This window comes from Lepisma saccharinum, unplaced genomic scaffold, assembly GCF_977018435.1.
Source record: "Lepisma saccharinum unplaced genomic scaffold, izLepSacc3.1 HAP1_SCAFFOLD_588, whole genome shotgun sequence".
Lineage (NCBI taxonomy): Eukaryota > Metazoa > Arthropoda > Insecta > Zygentoma > Lepismatidae > Lepisma > Lepisma saccharinum.
In genome coordinates this window covers 77,243-94,015 of record NW_028143261.1, presented here as the reverse complement: position 1 = coordinate 94,015, position 16,773 = coordinate 77,243, and the positions used below count along the sequence as shown (strand labels likewise).

The 16,773-nt window shown below is 35.2% G+C and overlaps 1 protein-coding gene across 2 annotated transcripts in view; it reads right to left on the bottom strand.

The window, feature by feature from the left end:
* The window catches only part of eIF3a (eukaryotic translation initiation factor 3 subunit a), a 77,527-nt gene that overhangs the window by 40,925 nt on the left and 19,829 nt on the right, over positions 1 to 16,773 (bottom strand). For both annotated transcript variants that reach the window (XM_083116329.1, XM_083116330.1), the window contains exons 6-8: positions 13,276 to 13,484; positions 12,077 to 12,248; positions 10,256 to 10,453 (exon numbers count right to left, since the gene is read on the bottom strand). In XM_083116329.1, the coding sequence (XP_082972455.1) occupies positions 10,256 to 10,453; positions 12,077 to 12,248; positions 13,276 to 13,484 (579 nt within the window). The remainder of the gene's footprint in view (positions 1 to 10,255; positions 10,454 to 12,076; positions 12,249 to 13,275; positions 13,485 to 16,773) is intronic.

Here is a 16,773-nt window from a genome sequence, read left to right as displayed (position 1 = left end):
ATATTGGATCGGTAGAATATCGGTTATCGGTATCGATAAATGTTATATTGGTACTGTATTGGTATCAGCCAAAATTTCATATTGGCCCATCCTTATTAAATATTATAAAATAAATTCTTAGTTGTGAAATGACTTGCATCTAGAATATATTTAATGAACGAAAAGACACTTTTCAAGCACACAATTATCCTGGAAGTTAAAAACATGCTTGCATCAGGATTGTTTCTCCAGCTAAATACCTGATGAAACATTGACTTTTTGAAAAGTAATACAATGGCACATGCTCTTCCAATTTTTACATTTTCATTCTTTCAGTTTCCTTCAAAATACATTAAAGTGAGGTACTACCATGTCAACTATGTATACAAAAAAAATAATTAAATACTATAATTACTGCAAAACCATCTCTTGAAATATGGGGCAAGTCTAGAAATTCAAATGTCTCAAAAATTATCCATTACTAATTAAATGGAAGGTACGAATGTGAGAATTATGGACCACACTTTATTCTTTTTTAGCTCAAAGTTGTGCACATCAAATGGAGTAGCTGCGATTTTTACGATTGGAAATCATTACAAAATATTGCCTTTTACATGCTTCTTTCTTGTACAAGAATTATGAACTTCATATTTTTATTCTTTCTGAAAAGAAAAAATAATTTTGAATGTAAGAGAATATGGCTCATATTAAGGAAGACATTCCATATTAAGGAAAACATTCCATATTAAGGAAAACATTACATGTTTTCTAAAACTATCTACCCCAGAAACTAATGATCATACAGTTTCAATGATACCTACACACAGTTTAATACCAGCTATAAGAACTTTCTCATAAGGGAAACAAATCATTTAATTACAAGAAGACCACTGGCCCATGTGGCCCAGAGACAATACCAGGACTTAAGGGTTGGAAAATCCCAGTATATACAAGAACATTCTCGTCATGGATATCACCAGAAATCCGCATCAAATCATCATTGATCTTACAACATGTATGATGTTCCCCATGAAGTGATGTATGTTCAATGCAAAATTTACTTGTAAATAACTATTTTTTTAAACTTTTACATAAATATTAAGAAACAAATTATGGTATAATTATAGAGTAATAGTTTGATTACGTCTGGTCTTGTTGAGAAACACATGTATTCATTAACAAAAACTCCTGAGCAAGCTGAGGTTGCAGATTTCACGAGAACCTCTTACGGTCCAGTGTAGTCAATGCGAGCCAGGTACCTGGCCGAGGTCATGCGGTTGAGAAACACAGCCCTAGAGACAACAGCAGGACTTGACAGTTGGAACATCTCAGCAGATCTTCTCATCATGCAAATCATCAGAAGTCCGTAAGAAATCATCATTGATCTTCCAACATGTACGATGTTCCCCATTAAGTGATGTATGCTCCTGAGTGCACACTTCCCACATACCACCAAATTTCCAAGTAATTTCCAAATCTGTTAACTTCAGGAGACGACAGCATAAATATTACTCTGCACATGTAATTTGAACCATGCTTCATTTGCCCTAGATCAGTCTTTGCACGATCATGCCCTGCTAAATTCTCTTGAAAAACTTTATACATTAACTAAAATGTGCCCTTGAAATTAATAATAAATAATAAAGATATAATGGTACAATCATAAAGAGTAATACGTTGATTATGTCTAGGCTTGTTAACAAATAAATTGCTGGATAAACGAAAGCAACAGATTTCAGAAGAACCTCTCTAGTTCCTGTATAATTGATACGGGGCCTGGTACTGACAGAGGCTCAGTGGTTGAGAAACACGAACCTACAGAGAACACAAGGATTTGAGGGTTGGAAAATCTCAGGATATTCGAGAACTTTCTCGTCATGGAAATCATCAGAAATCCGCATCAAATCATCACTGATATTCCAACATGTATGATTTTCCTCATGCCTTTCATGAAATTTGAACATTGTACCATAAAGACATCAGGAATTAAGGGTTTGAAAGTCAATGCACAAATCGCAACAATTTTACTCGTACATACTTTTATAATGTTTTCAAGTTCATACATTCATTAATTTGTGCTCCCGACATTAAATATCAATACACCAGGACTGGATGGTTGGAACATCTCAGTATATATAACAACCTTCTCGTCATGCTAAATCATCAGAAATCCGCATCAAATAATCATTGATATTCCAAAATATATGATATTCTTAATTAAGTGATGTATGGTCAGTGTATGAGCACACACTTTCCACATACCACTAAATTTTCAAGAAATACTCAAATCTGTACTCATCATTTACATTGCCTTTAACGATAGACTGTTGAAAGCAGGAATGTAAAAATTTCTACAATAGGTATAACACCAATAAAGAAATTCACTCATTTTCATTCACATATTAAAGTTGCAGTTAAATATTTGCATACCTTCTTGTCATGAAATACTGTAAAATAAAATGTAAGTTGTGAAAGGAGTTATGTGTATAGATTATATGTAAATCAGTCATGAAGTGTTGAGATTGCAAGGAGAGAAAAAGAATGCATTAACAGAAGGACTGGAGGTGAACCATGAAAACACTGAACAAAAAAAAAAAAAAAAAGAAAAGAAAAGAAAAGATTAAGCATCATTGTCAAGGGTGACTGGAATGCTGTAGTAGTAAAAACTAACATGGAAATACAATAGAAAGATATGAATTGGGAGAGAGATTTCAGAGGGGTTATCTCTTAGAAAATTTCTGTAAAAGCAACTCATTAACTATTCCAACAACTAAAAGAAGACGCTACACATGGACATGTCCAAAGGACAATAAACGATACCACATAGACTAAACCTTGGTGCTGATATACAGTAGATTAAGATCATGACCTACTGTACAGCAAAATAAATGTCCGCTTCAAGAAAATATCAAAAGGCCACGTTATGAAGAAGGCTGACATTGAGAAACTTAAAAAAGAGGAAGAAACACAAACTTGAAAAAAACTTCAGAGAATGTAACTCAATTAAGAGACAGCTGAGAGCAGTGGTAAGCACAAGAAACAATAAGGTATAGAAAAAGAAGAGAACTAAGAAACAATGGGTAAATATCCTTGACAAGATGAGGATAGAAGAAAATGGAGGAATGTAAACACTGAAGGAAGAAGAACAAAGTACAGGATGTTAAATAACCAGCTAGGATTATTATACATCCGATATATCGATAAATATCTTATAACTTAGTGCAAAATTCTGCCATTTTGTTGTAATTTTTATGGATAATCTCCATGCATTACTTCCTGAAAAAGTAAATGTCTAAATATTCAACTTCTTTTGCATTGCAATCAGCTCGAAACACACATTTATTCTGGAGATCAATGAAAATTTCAGGGTCTTCAAGGACCATTTCTAATTTTATATCGGATCGGTAGAATATCGGTTATCGGTATCGATAAATGTTATATTGGTACTGTATTGGTATCAGCCAAAATTTCATATTGGCCCATCCTTATTAAATATTATAAAATAAATTCTTAGTTGTGAAATGACTTGCATCTAGAATATATTTAATGAACGAAAAGACACTTTTCAAGCACACAATTATCCTGGAAGTTAAAAACATGCTTGCATCAGGATTGTTTCTCCAGCTAAATACCTGATGAAACATTGACTTTTTGAAAAGTAATACAATGGCACATGCTCTTCCAATTTTTACATTTTCATTCTTTCAGTTTCCTTCAAAATACATTAAAGTGAGGTACTACCATGTCAACTATGTATACAAAAAAAATAATTAAATACTATAATTACTGCAAAACCATCTCTTGAAATATGGGGCAAGTCTAGAAATTCAAATGTCTCAAAAATTATCCATTACTAATTAAATGGAAGGTACGAATGTGAGAATTATGGACCACACTTTATTCTTTTTTAGCTCAAAGTTGTGCACATCAAATGGAGTAGCTGCAATTTTTACGATTGGAAATCATTACAAAATATTGCCTTTTACATGCTTCTTTCTTGTACAAGAATTATGAACTTCATATTTTTATTCTTTCTGAAAAGAAAAAATAATTTTGAATGTAAGAGAATATGGCTCATATTAAGGAAGACATTCCATATTAAGGAAAACATTACATGTTTTCTAAAACTATCTACCCCAGAAACAATTGATCATACAGTTTCAATGATACCTACACACAGTTTAATACCAGCTATAAGAACTTTCTCATAAGGGAAACAAATCATTTAATTACAAGAAGACCACTGCCCCATGTGGCCCAGAGACAATACCAGGACTTAAGGGTTGGAAAATCCCAGTATATACAAGAACATTCTCGTCATGGATATCACCAGAAATCCGCATCAAATCATCATTGATCTTACAACATGTAAGTTGTTCCCCATGAAGTGATGTATGTTCAATGCAAAATTTACTTGTAAATAACTATTTTTTTTAAACTTTTACATAAATATTAAGAAACAAATTATGGTATAATTATAGAGTAATAGTTTGATTACGTCTGGTCTTGTTGAGAAACACATGTATTCATTAACAAAAACTCCTGAGCAAGCTGAGGTTGCAGATTTCACGAGAACCTCTTACGGTCCAGTGTAATCAATGCGAGCCAGGTACCTGGCCGAGGTCATGCGGTTGAGAAACACAGCCCTAGAGACAACAGCAGGACTTGACAGTTGGAACATCTCGGCAGATCTTCTCATCATGCAAATCATCAGAAGTCCGTAAGAAATCATCATTGATCTTCCAACATGTACGATGTTCCCCATTAAGTGATGTATGCTCCTGAGTGCACACTTCCCACATACCACCAAATTTCCAAGTAATTTCCAAATCTGTTAACTTCAGGAGACGACAGCATAAATATTACTCTGCACATGTAATTTGAACCATGCTTCATTTGCCCTAGAGCAGTCTTTGCACGATCATGCCCTGCTAAATTCTCTTGAAAAACTTTATACATTAACTAAAATGTGCCCTTGAAATTAATAATAAATAATAAAGATATAATGGTACAATCATAAAGAGTAATACGTTGATTATGTCTAGGCTTGTTAGCAAATAAATTGCTGGACAAACGAAAGCAACAGATTTCAGAAGAACCTCTCTAGTTCCTGTATAATTGATACGGGGCCTGGTACTGACAGAGGCTCAGTGGTTGAGAAACACGAACCTACAGAGAACACAAGGATTTGAGGGTTGGAAAATCTCAGGATATTCGAGAACTTTCTCGTCATGGAAATCATCAGAAATCCGCATCAAATCATCACTGATATTCCAACATGTATGATTTTCCTCATGCCTTTCATGAAATTTGAACATTGTACCATAAAGACATCAGGAATTAAGGGTTTGAAAGTCAATGCACAAATCGCAACAATTTTACTCGTACATACTTTTATAATGTTTTCAAGTTCATACATTCATTAATTTGTGCTCCCGACATTAAATATCAATACACCAGGACTGGACGGTTGGAACATCTCAGTATATATAACAACCTTCTCGTCATGCTAAATCATCAGAAATCCGCATCAAATAATCATTGATATTCCAAAATATATGATATTCTTAATTAAGTGATGTATGGTCAGTGTATGAGCACACATTTTCCACATACCACTAAATTTTCAAGAAATACTCAAATCTGTACTCATCATTTACATTGCCTTTAACGATAGACAGTTGAAAGCAGGAATGTAAAAATTTCTACAATAGGTATAACACCAATAAATAAATTCATTCATTTTCATTCGCATTTTAAAGTTGCAGTTAAATATTTGCATACCTTCTTGTCATGAAATACTGTAAAATAAAATGTAAGTTGTGAAAGGAGTTATGTGTATAGATTATATGTAAATCAGTCATCAGTAGTGTTGAGATTGCAAGGAGAGAAAAAGAATGCATTAACAGAAGGACTGGAGGTGAACCATGAAAATACTGAACAAAAAAAAAAAAGAAAAGAAAAGATTAAGCATCATTGTCAAGGGTGACTGGAATGCTGTAGTAGTAAAAACTAACATGGAAATACAATAGAAAGATATGAATTGGGAGAGAGATTTCAGAGGGGTGATCTCTTAGAAAATTTCTGTAAAAGCAACTCATTAACTATTCCAACAACTAAAAGAAGATGCTACACATGGACATGTCCAAGTGACAATAAACAATACCAGATAGACTAAACCTTGGTGCTGATATACAGTAGATTAAGATCATGACCTACTGTACAGCAAAATAAATGTCCACTTGAAGAAAATATCAAAAGGCCACGTTATGAAGAAGGCTGACATCGAGAAACTTAAAAAAGAGGAAGAAACACAAACTTGAAAAACACTTCAAAGAATGTAACTCAATTAAGGAACAGCTGAGAGCAGTGGTAAGCACAAGAAACAATAAGGTATAGAAAAAGAAGAGAACTAATAAACCATGGGTAAATATGCTTGACAAGATGGAGGAAAGAAGAAAATGGAGGAATGCAAACACTGAAGGAAGAAGAACAAAGTACAGGATGTTAAATAACCAGCTAGGATGAGAAATTGATACGCCAAAACGAAAATGGATGAAGCAGAAATGTGAGTAAATTGAGGAACTAAAGAAAACTGGAAGGTGTGATTTGATGTATTGTGAAGCAAACCATATGGACTTTGCAAAGAAAACAATCATTTGCAAAGAAACCAATGTGGATGATAGAAGACGAGCAAGGTTGCAAAACCACTGGAAAACTGGGAATGTTGAATTGTTGCGCGATACACAACAAAAGGCGTAGTCCAGGCACCCTGTATTTAGAAAATGAAGGCAATGTACCTGATAAGAAAAGGTTTTCCCATGCTGAAGGAAGAATTTGAGCAAGCACCGGGATAAAAAAAGAATGAAAAAGCAACAGGAGTGGATGAGATTGAACTAAATCAATTGCATAAGTGAGAGAAAGAAGATGTAAGGAAATCTATGAGAAAGAAGATTGGCCAGAAGACTAATGTTCTCTACAGTAGAAAAATAACGTCCGCAAATGTACTGAATACGGGACAATCTTCTTGATATCTCACTAGCCTGTAATGTTAATTGGACATTATTCACTGTCTAGTGCTGGACTGTAGACTAATGAGGCTGTGGACCTGTAGCCAGTATAATCCTCTGCAGGACATGTGTCGTCCATATAAATGTTTGTGATTGTCCTTTCATTTATGTCATCACATCACCATCATTGCAATTTGCCACACGTGGCAGAAAAGCAATGTAAATTAACCCAATCCAATCAGTCAATCTCCTCTTCAGGTGAACAAATTTATTTCTGTTGGTGGTGTGAATCGAACCTGCAACAGACCTGTGATTTAACTCCAAATCCAGTGCGCTAACTAGTCCATGGTATCACCAATATTCTGTACTTTTCTTTATCCACTTTATCTGCTTTAATCCATTATGTCTTTTGAAAAAAATTTATAGCACTTTGCTTTCTTGGGACAATGATGATTGAATGTATAATATGGGAAAATGTATGATTGAGATTCCACTGTATACACCAATGTTTCAGAAATTGATTCTGTCCCCATCTTCATGGTAGTATACTTTTTTAGGGCTGAGTCGATGCCAATGCCCAATGATCCAGAATGCCACAAAAATTGGCAACAAACAGGAGCTTGCTACTTGACCCCTAAATCAATACGAATGTGTAAGATTAGCATTTTCAAGGAAAATTTGACACTTTGGGTCCACATAATTAACATAAGATTGATTATTTAGGTTTTTATATTTAAAGAAATATTATTTTGACCTATTTCAATGTGCACTTGGGACCACATTAATACTAATTAATACAGTTAGAAGACTGAAATACATTCTCAGAAATAGATTAAATAATAATAACAATAATAATAATTGCAAAAATTTTCGTTACAATGAATTGATGCACAATCACTGTTTAATGTCTAGAAAGGAAACTTCCTATCTATTCACTTTCAAGAAAAATTAATGTATTTTAAACATTAAATAATATTTATCCAATGGTTCCAATGTCTCTCTTTATCCTTCTTCCTTCAAATGCACTTTGGTTGCGAATATGAGTTCCTTGGACGAATTTTTCCAGCAAACTTCTTCAGCTTTTTTCTCTTGACACATTCTTCAAAACTGACATTCTGCTTTTCAGAGTGCATAGAGTAAACATCTTTTTTTTTTCTAAAGACAACTGAAATTATTTTTAAGAAATTTATCTTCTATTTGGCGATAATTCTCATATCTTTAAAATAATTTGATGCAGAGCAACCACATATCAACACTAATCTTCTCTACAAAATCCTCAGCGATATTGTCAATATTTGTAGAATATAAGACAAATGAAACAAATGCTTAATTTGATCATTCCTTTCTCAGTACCTTTTCAGTAAACCCTTCCGAATGTCATGACCTTGAATCAGCTGTGCTAGTGTTGTTAGTTCTGCCCACAGTGCCTTAGAAACACTGCCGGTGTAAATTTCACCCATACGTTCTGTTTGGTATTTCAACATGTTCTTTTCCCCCTTCATTTTTATCAATTGTGAAATACAATAAAGATGTTCAAAATTGTACAATTAGTATAACAAATAACGGTATGTTAACCAAATGCTTTAAAGTAATCAACACTGCACTACTGCTACATGTATTAAGCATCAGCTGATAGTGAAATTGGACTCCCATTCCACAGCGTGTGCACGTGTGATCAGGTTTGGTTCAGTGTTGTCAGCTGACCCATTAATAGCGGGGAGCACAGGTTAACATATAAGCTAAATTTGTCAAAACTAGCAAAACTTTTCTCCTGTACCGTTTTTGCAATACTTTAAAGTATCTTTTGCTTTAGAAATAATCACGGGAAGTAGCGGCGAAAGCTATGTTAACTCAAGATAACTTTCGTATTTTCAAGTCAAAAATAAAAACATTGTATGTCATTTTAATTCCAATATGGGTTCTATTTCTGTGCATTGCTGAGAAGTAGTGAGTCTACCTAATGCAATTTTATTATCAATTTTATTATCTGGCGAAAAAATATTGCTACAAGTCTTAAAAATAAGTACAAAATATAATCCGAAAATTCCATTTTCACGAATCAGCATTTTGAGGCCCGAAGAAAAGAACAAATAACCAATTTAGAGATAAATTTCTCTTGCAGTTTCATGCCCTGTTTAGTTATTTACAGAAGTGTTCATGTTTTATCTCCTAACCGAAAAGTCAAATTTTCTATTTTCGCCGACTTTTTTGGCATTCTGGATCACTGTGCAATGAAGTGGTATCGGAAAGTATTTGTTGTATTTAATTTTATACCAAAGAATATGTTGTAAAGTTTTCTGTACTTTTAAATTAGAACAGCTAGAAATGCATTTTAGGCTTAAAAATACAATAATTACAATTATCTAAACTAAACATAAAAGAGAAACACAGTGGAATCCCAGTTTTACGTTCCTGGATTTTACATTTTCCCACATTATACATTCAATCTTGATGGTCCCAACAGATCAAAATGTTATGAAACTTTCCTCGATTTGACATTTTCTTGCATTTTAAGTTTTCTTTAGCTTGGTCCCCTGAAAATTGTGTAATCGAGATTCCACTAAAAGTAGTATTTTGTTGGGCTTAATTAGAATCAATAAATTGGAGCACTGTTAAAGTCAACACTAATTTAGTGATTCAAAACAAGTTGGACAGCCATGTGATCTACACATTAAAACACTAGTTTACAAACACAATGGACGTATGTTTGGTAGAAATAAAGTGCAAATTTTAGAAAAATAACATTGACAAGAAAAACAAGGCCAAGATATCAAGGTCCATAAATGATAGTAATTAGAAGGAAGTAGAAAAAAAACAAAGAAAAAACATTTCGTTGGCACATGCTGGCTCCACTGACACTTTGCAGCATGTGCAGGAACACCAATTTCAAGTTTCCAGATTTTACATGTAAATTTCCTGGTCCTAATACAATTAAATATTGGAATAATTTCTTGAGCTTACATTTTCCTGCATTTAAAGTTCTTAAACAAGAGGTGCCTGAAAAGAAAACTTTCAGGGTATAAACTGTACAAACAAATTTTGAACCTGAAAACAATGCATCAAAATTTACTTATTCAGAGCAAGTATATAGATCTACTCATATCCATCCCACAGAAATTTAAATTCTACACTTCTGCTATTATAGCATACGATTTGGAATACTAATCAGTAATCACCATCACATCAAAATTACTGAGAATATTTCATGTAGATAATTATACCCTGCCTAATGCTAAACAAAATGGGAACATCATAAGAATACTAACCTGTCTTATCAATCGCATAAGTGTGATATCTTGTAGAGCTGGAATGTACTGCTGTAGGGCTAGATTCTCTGATGATTCCAAATATTCTATGACTTTGTGAACTCTGCTACACACATGAAGTGGGTGAAACTCTACTTCTAGCCACTGGTACAATTCTTGCAGCTGGGGTGATGCCAGGTTAACTACATTAAAACGAACCTGTTGAAAAAAATAAATAAGTGCCATTGATTACTACGCTTATCACTTCAGTTGACATGAAACTTATAAACACTGAATGAGTAGCGTAACCTGTTCTTGAAAACCTACAACAAGGATCGAGATTTGTCGTGTTGACCACACATCACTCGGTAACTGGTTGAATGATCGGCCACCTCTGCTGATGTATGTGGGAGTGAAGCTGGCAGTCAGTAGGTAGGCCCAGGACCTCACGGGTTGTAGCACCATGGGTTATTATTTATTTTATTACTTTGCAAGTCTCATCATCAGAGGGCAAGAAGTGACAAAAAATAAGAAATACACAGATTATTATGAAAATGTTGTATCTTTCTTAGAAAAGATCTGGTTATGTATTATTAACCTTTAGCCTATGGATGGTCAATATATCGACCCTCCCATGTATCTCCATTGAGGACATATGGTCGATATTTTGACCAGTAATGTGCAATTTCTTGAAAACTACACATGATATTTCAGTTGTCTTTTTCGATCTTTAGTATGCATATGAAAGTATGACATACTCGAATTACAAAACAATACAGTGAAACCCCGATATAACGTTCCTGCATCATACGTTTTCCCACATAATACGTTCAGCCATCCAGGTCCCGGCAAAAGGCTATGTTAAATAATAGGTCTTTTACCTCGATCTTACATTCGCTCTAACGTTTTCCAAGGAGTGCTGATGTCGTAAAACTTGCCAGAAGGCTGGTCTGTTGACCAGGCAACTATCCCCTCCTTTTCCTTGCTTTCACAGCTGTTTTGTTCACCCCGCGACCTTGAACTTTCAGATGTTAGGTTGAGAGGCGGGAGGGAAGAGGAGGTGCAAAAGTTGCATTTGTCCTACCTCCCTTGTCGGACAGGAAGGGAAAACAGCACTTCTTGCATTCCCTGTGAAGATGAAACGGGCCGATCCTGACACAAGCACACTGTTGCCAAACCAATTCTCGCTAAATTCTGCCTTCCCTAGAGTTTGAGCACAATGAGGTGTCTTTGTTCGCCCTTCCCCCTCCACAAAAATGTGAGTGGAGACTTGACAAGAGGACTATCACCATTCGCTTCTTTGCCCAAACATTTACAGAATCCTTCCTAGTTGACGGGAACGAAAAAAAAGAGGGAGGGAACTTGTTTGTAAAAGCTTCTTTTCTTCTCCTTTGCAGCATTGAAAATGGGAAAAATTAAGAAGGATTTGCCATACTGGATAACTGCACTTTTTCTTCAATGGGATGTAGTTTGGATTCCTAAGGAAATACGATTGGATCTAGTTCGATTATTTTTAATCTGAAGTTTTTTCCCAAACTCTATGTATCAAACTCTCAAATTTCTGCACCAGCATACATAAAAATCCATCGCTTAAAAACACACAGGATGTAAGAGAAAAATTAATGAAAATAGTCATGGACAATTTGCCAAGTAATACTAGTGGATCCCACTGCACAAGTTAGGAAATACAATATACATGTAGAACACAAAAAAAAAGTATATACACACTTACAATAAAAAAAAAAACCCACTCAATTAGAAATATTGTAGTGAAAGAATTAAAAACAAGATGGAGTTATGAGCAACAACTTTAAACACTTACAATTATAAAGTAAAACTTACAACATCCTTCAGCAGTGAATTTCTAGTTGGAGGCTGCGAGAGACCCAGAAGGATGGCTAACCTCTGAGCCTTCTCCAAGGGGCTTTTATCTGTTTCAATGAATCTGTCAAACTCCGGATGAGCTGAAGGAAGAGGAATCGCGAGTGTAGCAACCAGAACACGACAGGCCATTCTGAAAAGGACAGGAAGTATAAAAAATGAATTTAAATTCTTCCAGATTGTCACATTCATGGAAGAACTAATGAAACACTCTTTTCCCAGTAGTTACTGTACCATTTTAATACTAAAAGCTTTGATACTTTCAACAGTTATATCAAGAATAACATGTAATGTCAGTAAGAACTGCAGAAACAACTAAGTACTGAACATCAACCTTTATGAGAGGAAAATAACATTTAACAAATAATGACGGTGACTTTATATTTCCAGCTTTAACAAAAGAAATGGAAGAGATTAAATCTGAATTTAGTTTTCAATAATTTAACACAGGCAAATTCAATGGGTTCTGCCTTAGAAGAGGAAACTACATATGTAAGACATTTACACTTTACAAAACAAAACTATATGAATTACACCTTCATATCCGTGAAAAATAGAAACAAAAATGACAGGATTTGCACTAAGTTATATTAGTTATACAAATATCAGACTAGTTTTAGTAAGTATACAGGATATATTAACAAGTTACAAAAGCATTGTATGTGAATTTATGTTCATAAAAACAATAATAAAATGCCTAAACCATGCATCCAATTAAGACCATTTACAGCAATATCATATCTATGAAATTATTAGTTATGTTATTTATAAATACACATGCCATTATAAGCCATTGCTGACTAATGCTGTTGCCTTGTAATCAAGAGGCTCTAGGTTCAATTCCTGATGGAGACCCATTGCACAGCGATTTGGATACAACCTTGAACTGTTCGTACCATCCTAATTAGCTTATCTAAGCATAAAAGTGGACTTAAAAGAAATTAAAGACTTCAGAGAGTTGATAGATGAAAAATAATGTAATTCTGCACCAACAAACAACTAGATCTGTTAGTGGAGTTTGTCAAAGGCAAACTGAATTGTGAAGTCATATAATTGCTAAATTTTAAGAACCGTAAACTTTAAACTAAACTTGTTAGCGCAACAGCCTTCTAAGCCTGCCAAATATATAATAAAAAGACTAATATATAATGATAACTTGCTTCTGCAATTCTTCAGGTGTGATGTTTTTCTTCATTTCCTTGGAGAGCTGGAACAACTTGAAAAGAGCAGCTGCATGGAACAGGCAATTCCCTGCTTTCCAGAACACCATTGCCAGCTTCTGATAGTAGTTTGCCATGGTCTTTGGCACTGGCATTTTCTTGGAGAGGTTCATTAACCCATGGATGTCCTCTATGGCTTTGTATGCTTCCTGCAAAAGACAAAAAAAAGAATATACTCCCGCATCTTCCTCCACTAATAAATACACAGAAGCAAATTACTATTTTTTTTCCATTCAACTTACTTATTACCTGTGTATTTATTACACTACTGTGTCTTTCCTTCCTTAAAACATGAACATAAAATTAATATTTGCTTTCATGTAACAATAATAAAAAATAAAAGCATGGATTCAAGTCTGGACCAAGGCTTTCTTAGTGAGTATTCCTTCATCAATTTAACTTAATCTTCATAATCTTAATTAGCTCAAAGATAAAGAAAAGAAAAGCAAAATAATAAAGGTACAAGAAGCTAGTACAGCATGCCCGTTCGCCATGGCACCTGAAAATTTTCACCTGATGTTTGAATTTTCAAATTCAAGTTCTAAAATATATATATATATATATTATTTTAATATTTCAAGTTCGTTTATGAAAATTTCCATTATCTTTTTTAAAATAACAAGTATAGTGTGTCTTTGTGTTTTCTTTATCATGTGCATAATTAAATCAGAATAATAAACATCTGCAATGTTGATAACCGAATTTTAAAATATGTGGTGATATGGTAGGGAAGGCCACTCCAGCACAATAATTACAGTCAACTCTCGATTCAAATACCTTTCACAGTTCCCGGGAAAAGGGTCATTATTTTGAAGGGGTCGTTATTGGAATTTGCACCAATTTTCAGCTTAAATGGAGCTCAAACGGACACAAAGATGCCTAGTAGATGGTAACATCATTTATCCTGGTAGTTATACAACCTGTTATGCACAGAATGCGTGTTGTGAGAAGGAAAATAGAACATGAAAAAGTTTTCACAAAAAAAGAATTTAAAATAATGTTACTTTCTTTCAATTGTGCACAGTCGTTGCTTTTCCAGGAAATTCTTACAATTTTAGTTCATGAGAAACCCGTTTGCACTGAGACCAATGGAAAGGAAAACAATCTCTCGCTTATTGCAAGCAAAACTCGAAGAATCTTGACACTAGTCAGACTGGTGCCAGCAAAAGTCGGGAGATAATCGGGCAGAATGAATGTTGGATTTTATACGGGTCTACTGGAGCATTGTCTGTTACAAGATTAACTGGTAAGATTAGATCTCTCGGGAGAAACAACACAACCTCTCTAGGCACCAGGCAAAAAATAAAATAAAAGCAGGGCTGTAATTTTCGTTCTGGTTCGGCTGTGTAAAATACATCGTAAAAAAAAGTAACTTTTCTTTCCTTCAACCAACTTCATTCCCCCTCCTCCCCCATTCAAGGGAGCAGTCCAAACTCCTTCCTTGACTTGCATTGCAATCCAGCGTGAAAAAGGAAATGCGCAACTTGTGCGTTTCCCAATGCATATTCTAGGACACGTCATTAAACAGCGTCGCAGTCGATAATCATTCGGATTTGGAATTGAATTTCACTTTAAACTGTATATTTAGTCCTGATTAGCCCATCAGCATAAAATGAACTGAAAACAAGCTTTCTGAAACTGTGCATTTTCACATATCAAAATGGTAGATTGTTATTTACTCTCACGTTGGATTTAGGAGTATTCTCGGTCAAACACCCACCCTTCCAATCGTTTTCCCCTTGAATAATGTCTTTTTCATCAGTCTCAGCGACCATTCCTACATTGAATACTTTTTTTTTCTTTCTTTCTTCACATGAATGGTTCTGAAGAAAAGCAAATTCAATTTACAGATTTGCTTATCAGAAGGTGCAGAACATGAAGTTATTTTAACTCTTGTTTTTCTTTCTGGAGATCGAATTTCCTTATCGTCAAATCAAAACAGCTTTGCGAGATTCAAAACAATAACTTTTTCCTTCGCGCTGGATGAGTCATCGCTGTTATCAGCAAGCAAGAGCTTTGCAGACGTTAGACAAAACACTCAAGGAGACCGGCTGGAAGTTCGAGCAACAGGTGGCGGAAGAGAAAAATCCCAAGATAACGCAAGAACTTTTAACAGCAGTGTAAAGAAGAAAGAAATGACCCTTGCTTTACGTTTTACCATGCAACAGACAATAATACGGGCAATATTTCTATGCAGACAACAGCATATAAAAAAAGGGGACCCGAATTCTGCAATTATCAACATTGCTGTGCACACCAGTAGCGGAGACTGAGCTGGGGAATGGGGGGGAGGGCTACTTTTTTTTTTTTACTTGTTCTATGGTTTTTGTTTGTTTTCAAAAATATATCCGGAACTGGTTGCCCCATTTTAGATGTCAAAGGAAAGGAAGAGGGGTGGGTCCTTTTCCACCCTCGCCTGTAATCAGCACATGTGCACACAGGAGCAAGAAAATCGTGGCTGAAACAATCGGCATCCCCCCCCCCCTCGTTTGCTCACAGGAAAAGAGGGAGAAGTCAGTCAGCCAACGGAACACTTTTTTTGGCAGCTATTACGACATCGACACAATTAGGAAAACATATGAAGTGGGAAACGGGAGTTATGATGCACGTAAGATCGAAGTAAACTTTTGTGGAAAACTGGATGACAATGCATTAAGCGGGTTGATGATCTTTAGTTCGCCTATGTGGTTTTAATTATCTCTAACAGTTTCGCTTTTTTATGAAGTGTTGCAGGGAACAAAGAACATGCTTTGAATGAAAGCGGTTATCGAAGTTGTCTGCTACAAGGTCGAGAGTTGCTCACTCACGGGAACCTACTGAACTCTAGGTCAGAGTTGGACAGATGGGGCAGACTTCCAGGCGCGACGCATCTGTATTTTCGAACATTCCTGCGATCTTATCTCTCGAGGTGGTGTATTTATCTATGAAAGAGCTTGACCTGCCATACACATTGGCAAAGACTGCAAGTCCAGCAGTCATTTCGGGCTGCTCCCCCGCGAGTTTTCAGCAGCTCTTAGAACAAGGAAACAAGTCGATTTAAAATAACATCCAAGCATCTTCTCGTGTATCCAAGAGCTAACCTGGCACGTTGGTTAGCGGCTGTCGGGTGCGAGGTCACATTGGTGCGCTTGAGGAAAGGGAGGGCAGAGGTCAAGTGCTATTGGATATCACTCAAGCATGGTGTGGTGGTGTCTATTTTTAGTTCAGACCCAATTGTGAGCAGTAGAGCGCTCGTAAAGGGAATGCGTGGAGGAAAAAAACAACGCATTTTTCGGCCGATTTCCTTCAATTTTTCAACTTTTTTTCCAAATTTTTCTAAATTACTTCGAGAGGGTCGTTATACACGGGGTCGTAGAATTGAGAGTTGACTGTAATTACTTTTAATCCAATCTTGCATTAATTAATAAATTAAATGTCTCACGATCATATTTCTCAATG